General features: G+C 59.0%; 2 protein-coding genes across 2 annotated transcripts; one reads left to right on the forward strand and one right to left on the reverse strand.

The window, feature by feature from the left end:
- Nucleotides 1-470: 470 nt before the first annotated feature.
- On the forward strand, nt 471-1,473 carry CHGG_09677 (uncharacterized protein; the record flags this gene model as incomplete). The annotated part of the gene is made up of 3 exons (XM_001227603.1): nt 471-634; nt 699-1,380; nt 1,435-1,473. 3 exons carry the CDS (start codon nt 471-473, stop codon nt 1,471-1,473), a joined length of 885 nt encoding a protein of 294 aa, XP_001227604.1.
- A 190-nt stretch (nt 1,474-1,663) lies between these two features.
- On the reverse strand, nt 1,664-4,608 carry CHGG_09678 (uncharacterized protein; the record flags this gene model as incomplete). The annotated part of the gene is made up of 5 exons (XM_001227604.1): nt 1,664-1,918; nt 1,993-3,476; nt 3,568-3,872; nt 3,933-4,067; nt 4,478-4,608. 5 exons carry the CDS (start codon nt 4,606-4,608, stop codon nt 1,664-1,666), a joined length of 2,310 nt encoding a protein of 769 aa, XP_001227605.1.
- Nucleotides 4,609-5,710: the final 1,102 nt, after the last annotated feature.

The following is a 5,710-nucleotide window of genomic DNA, read 5'->3' on the forward strand; positions in this document are numbered from 1 at the left end:
CCATCCAACCAGTCATGATGCGAAAAAATGGGGCGCGGAATTCTTATGGGTGTTCACATGCATTCTCTGGCGCGCCCTCCAAGAATGGAATGGGATTTTCGATAACATAGACTAGGGACAAAGGGTGGACTTTCTTCCTGGGTTTTTTTGTAAACCTTAATTCTACCCCCCCTCGAGGGGGGAGGGACCACTGGTGCCTAACTCATGAGTTAGGCTTTTCCTCGCCCGGGGTTACCCTGCTGCCCACTGGGTACACAAAACGTAAAAACCCCCCGGGGGGGGGGGGGGGGGGGGGTAGAGGAAAGGGGAGTGGTTGGCTGACATTAAATAGACGAGGTTGGCAAGCGGAACTCGGTGTTTTACTTGGTCGGCTGTGTCGCTTCTGCCTTTGCCGGTATCCTGGCTTTCGGAGTGGGTAGCCTCCTTCGTGGTTCTCGAGGCCATCATATCCACTAACACGCGAGCAGCTCATGCAGATGGGGGGTCTGGCTGGCCTCAACGGCTGGCGCTGGATCTTCATTATCGAGGGTATCATAACCGTGCTGCTTGGTTTTGTTGGATACTGGCTTCTGGTTGATTTCCCCGACGCAAAGCGCAAGAGCTGGAGCTTCCTCTCAGCTCGGGAAAAGGAGTGGTGAGTTGCTAACACGATCCGGGAGCCCTTTGTGTTCGTTCTGCCACTGACGATGGACGCTTAGGGTGTGCGCTCGTGTCGACGCCGATCGTGGAGACGTCAAGCCGCAGCCCTTCTCACTGGCCAAGTATCTTCGCGCTGGCACCGACATCAAGGTGTGGGCGTACGCCATGATCTTCTTCAACACCACAACCGTCACCTACGCGCTCGCCTACTTCCTGCCCATCATCCTCAGGGGGAGCATGGGTTTCAGTGTCGGCGAGGCGCAGTGCCTCGTGGCGCCCCCCTACGCGTTCGCCGGTATCATCATGTACGCCACGGGCTGGGCGGGCGACAAGTACCGGCTGCGCGGACCCATCATCATCTTCAACTGCCTACTGTGCATCATCGGCCTCCCGATCATGGGCTTCCACACGAACGCCGGCGTCCGCTACTTCGGCGTCTTCCTCGTCACCGCCGGCGCCAATGCCAACGTGCCCGCCGCCATGTCGTACCAGGCGAACAACATCCGCGGCCAGTGGAAGCGCGCCTTCTGCAGCGCCACCTTCGTCTCGTTTGGCGGCATCGGCGGTATCGCCGGCAGTCTCGTCTTCCGCGACCAGGATATGCCGGGCTACCGCCCGGGCCTGTACGCCTGCATCGCCACCACGCTCCTGACCATGCTTATGGTGGGCGCGCTTTCGCTTGACTTTTACCGCCTTAACAAGAAGGCTGATCGGGGCGAGAGGGAGCTCGAGTGTGATGCGGTAAGTCTTTCTGTGATCCGGGTAGGGGTTGGGCTTGTGCTGACATGGTTGCAGGATGATAACTACGAGCCTGGATTCCGCTACACTTATTAAGTCCCGGGTAGACGGGATGTTTATGAGCCGAGCGGGTAACTTAATGAGCGATATCAATGATGAGCATGGTTTGGGTTGGGACTGGAACGCCCGGTTGTCTAGCGGCTGCGATGAGATACCATTATGAAGTAGTTCGGTCGGTTGTTATATCTGAATGCTCAGTTCAGTTGATGGTGCTACCAAACACCCCTCAGCCGTGCTTCCATGTCATCCCGACCGGCGCTGGCAGTGACGAGTTCAGGTGGATATCCCGTACGTTGGAGCCCACAAAGACAACCTTCTCCCTGTCGGTGATCTCCCAGTTCTGCGTGGTCGTGTTCCAGTTGCTGACATCCCTCCGCGTCAGGTTGAACGTGACCGTCTTGGTCTCTCCCGGCTCAAGCTCAACCTCGTCAAAGCCGCGGAGAATACCCCAGGGGTTGTCTTCGCCACCGAGTTGGACGAACTGTGGTTGTGTCAGTGTCAGCGGTTCATCCCATCCTGGTCACTGACTCGGGGGTAGAAAGTAAACAAACGTACCAGCTGAGGTATCTCAGTCCCCTTCACCTTGCCCTGGTTTGTAATACGCGCAGTAATCGTATACAAAACCTCATAGAGCCCCGGGTTTCCCCCCGGCGCCCCTGAAGCAGGCAGAAAAGGCTGGGCCGAACCATCCCTCGCCGGGGCCGGGAAATCGCTAACATTCCCAGCCCCCCCAGCAACAAACTCTTCACTATTATTCAACCACGAATACACATACGGCGATATCCTCCCAAACCCCTCCGGCGCCACATGTTTCCCCAACCCCTCCTCCACAACCCCAAACACCGGCGCCGGCCCCGTCACCCCCTCAGGCGCCCCCAACACCGGCCCCACCACCTCCTCCCTCCTCGCCACCGTCAAATTCGCATACCCAAACCTCGTATACCCCAACCCAAACCCAAACGGATACACCACGCCCCTCCCCCCCTTCTGAAACCACCTATAATCCACAAACACGCCCTCCCCAAACGTCTGCACCGCCCTCCTCGGATCCCCCGCCTCCCGTAACAACCACCCCTCCCCATAATCCGCCTCCTCCGTCGCCCACGTAAACGGACTCCGCCCCTGCGGCGCCACCCGCCCATACAGCACATCCACCAGCGCGGCGCCCGACTCCTGCCCGGGGAACCCCGCCCACAGGATGGCCGAGACGTTGGGGTGGTCGGCGATGGAGGAGAGGAGTACGGGGCCCGGGGTGTGCAGCACCACGATGGTGTGGCGGTTGACGGCGGCGACGGCGGCGATCAGCGCGTCGCCGTTGCCCCAGAGGGTGAGGTTGTTGCGGTCGCCGGCGTTGGAGGCCACGGTGAGGTAGTTCTCGCCCGAGGTGGCGGCGGCGAAGACGATGGCGGTGTGGGCGGTGGAGGCGAGGGCTTGGGCGGTGGGGAGGTCCCAGTTGGAGGTGGTGTTGTGGAAGGTGGTGTTGGTGAGGCGGGATTGGTGCAGGAGGGCGGTGGCCGGGGAGATGAGGTAGGGGAAGTCGGCGGTGCCGGAGCCATAGCCCATGGCGATGGTGCCGGGCCCGCCGAAGCAGCCGCGGTCGGGGCAGGCGTTGGGGCCGTTGGGGGGGTCTTGGGCGTCGTCGCCGATGACGGCGATGCTGGGGGGTGCGGAGAGGGGGAGGATGTTGTTGGTGTTTTTGAGGAGGACGATGGATTTGGCGCCGATTTCGCGGATCAGGGCGGCGTGGTCGGCCTGGACGTCGACGAACTCGTTGACGGTGGTGATGGATTGGTTGGAGGAGGGGTGTAAGGGGCCGGTGGTCTGGTTGGTCCACGCGGAGAAGTTGATGTCTGGGCGGGAGGTGTAGTTGCCGGCGTGGACTTTGAAGTAGGCCGCCATGATGCGGACCACCATGTCATCAAGCCGCCATTGGGGTATGTCACCCTTGAGGACTGCTTCGGTAAGGCCGCCCCCCCATAGTGCCCCGTAGGGTTTGGGGCCGCCGTCACCGGGCATGGCCATGTCAAGGCCGCCGAGTGCTGAGCCGAGGGTAGTGTGTTGGGCTCCCCAGTCCGACATGACTTTATCGGTTAGCAGGTTTTTCCGTTATCCCTGACGGGTCACACTCACCAAACCCTTGAAACCCCAGCTCGTTCTTGAGCAGGTAGTTGGTGGTCCACTCATTCTCGCACGAATACGTCCCGTTGATCTTGTTGTACGAGCACATGACGGAGCCGACGCCTGCCCTGACAGCGTCGGCAAACGGCCAGAGGTAGAGCTCGTGCATAGTCTTGTCATCAATCCGCACGTCGATACTTCCCCGGTAGTGTTCCTGCTCGTTGAGGATGTAGTGCTTCGCGCAGGCCACCACACCACGGCTCTGGATGCCCTGGATGGACTCGGCCATGGCGACGCCAGCGAGATAGGGGTCGGGACTTAATCATCAGCACCATACACCTTGTTTGACCAGTTAATAGATATCGGGATAAACATACCCAAATCCCTCCCAGTTCCTCCCCCCCTGCGGCACTCTCCCCAACGGCCCTGACGCCGGCCCCAGCATAACATCGATGCCCTTCCCCCTGAACTCGGCGCCAATAGCCTCCCCCCGCAGACGCATCAACCGACGGCTGAAGGTAGCAGCGACATTAATGCCAGCAGGAAAAGCCGAGTTATTCTGGGCTGATCACCACAGTTAGCTCACATCCACGCATCATCCCCCCAACCAACCAACCCACCACCACCCCCAGCAACAAACCCAAAAAAAACAACCAGAAAAAAAAAAAAAAAAAAAGAGAAAAAAAAAAGAGCAAAAAAAACACAAACTCACTATTCCTCACCCCCAACGGCCCATCCTCCAAACACAGCCCCCGAAACCCCACCCTCGGCACACCCCCCGTATTCCCAATACACCGATCCGCCTCCCACCCAGTCCCCGTCGTGAGGTTGACCTTTTCCGTGAGGGTCAGGTCAGCGACAAAGGCCACGGCTTGGGCGTAGGCTTCGGCCCAGGACTTGTCCTCTGCGGGGTCGGGGGTACTGCCAGGGTTGGGTGGGGTGGGTGAGGCCCAGGGGGAGGGGTAGCCGAGGAAGGGGGTGTCGGCGGGCGTGGGTTGCCGGGGGGGTGGCAAGCAGGAGGAGGGGGAGGAGGAGGGTGGTGGTGGTGATCATGGTGGTGGTGGTGTGGTGGTGTGGTGGTGCAAAGGTTTGGGGGGTTAGTTCATGGCTTGACTTGGTTGGGTGTGGGCAGGTTGTGAGCCCGAAAGACAATCCGAGTGTGTCGCCCGCTCACTTATCTAAAGTGATCATGAGGTGAACTGGCGTGGAGCCAGCACCACTTCCGCTCCGGCAGATCGCAGCCAGGTCCCATCCCCGCGGGGTCAACACAAACGGCCCGCGGTAACTGCAGTCCATCAATTGGAGCAACTGAGTGAGACAGCTCGACGAAAGAGACTGGAGGGGATAGGGTCGTCCCGCCATTTAGCCATAGTGCTCGGGCAGTATTCGGGGTTACTGGGAGACATCTCCGCTCCGTGCTACCTTACTACCGCTCGCAGATCCGGATACCGGCAGTCGAATACCCGACGTCTATGGCCGCTCGGTTCCAAGCGAGCGGTGGTACAAAGTACCAACACATGTTCCACACTTTAAAGTTCAAAAAGGGGCGTGTGTTCTAGGAACGGTGGGTGGGTAACCTCGAAATCCCGGGTGGTGATGGTAGATGCCAAGTAAACAAGATAACAAAATAAACAAAAAGTGGCTGAGAAAAAAGCAGGCAGCCTAGTCCAAAAGAATAGCAGAAGCTCACCGGCCAGCCCCCCTCTCAATTGGGTACCAGTTAGGTGCGTTAAGTCAGCTGCCTGGGAGAGTGAGGGTGGTCCGGTTACTAGGGATTTGCTCCGAAACCCCGGGGGCTCGAACCTACAACCTGTGGATATTGGAAGGAGGCGAACTACTACCCGGGCTTTAGAGGACCACCGCTGGTAACCACTGAGCCACCCGTTGGGGTAGGCGGTGGTCCTCGTTGGAAATCAGGCGCGCGGATCTGATACATATGGCGCCAACCACCTCGGGAGATGTGAAAGGGTTGATTAGCATGTTAAAGGCAAAAAAAGCCCAAAGACTTTTGAAGGGAATGAACCTGGGAGTCGATGACCTCCACCCTTAAAAAAGAAGCATGTGCCTCACGCCTCACGGAAGATAACCACCAATACAATCCGTTGTGACATCCCAACCAGGTGATAGCCAACCAGTCTAGAGCCAACTCCAACTC

The sequence above is a fragment of the Chaetomium globosum genome, genomic scaffold, assembly GCF_000143365.1.
Source record: "Chaetomium globosum CBS 148.51 scaffold_7 genomic scaffold, whole genome shotgun sequence".
NCBI lineage: Eukaryota > Fungi > Ascomycota > Sordariomycetes > Sordariales > Chaetomiaceae > Chaetomium > Chaetomium globosum.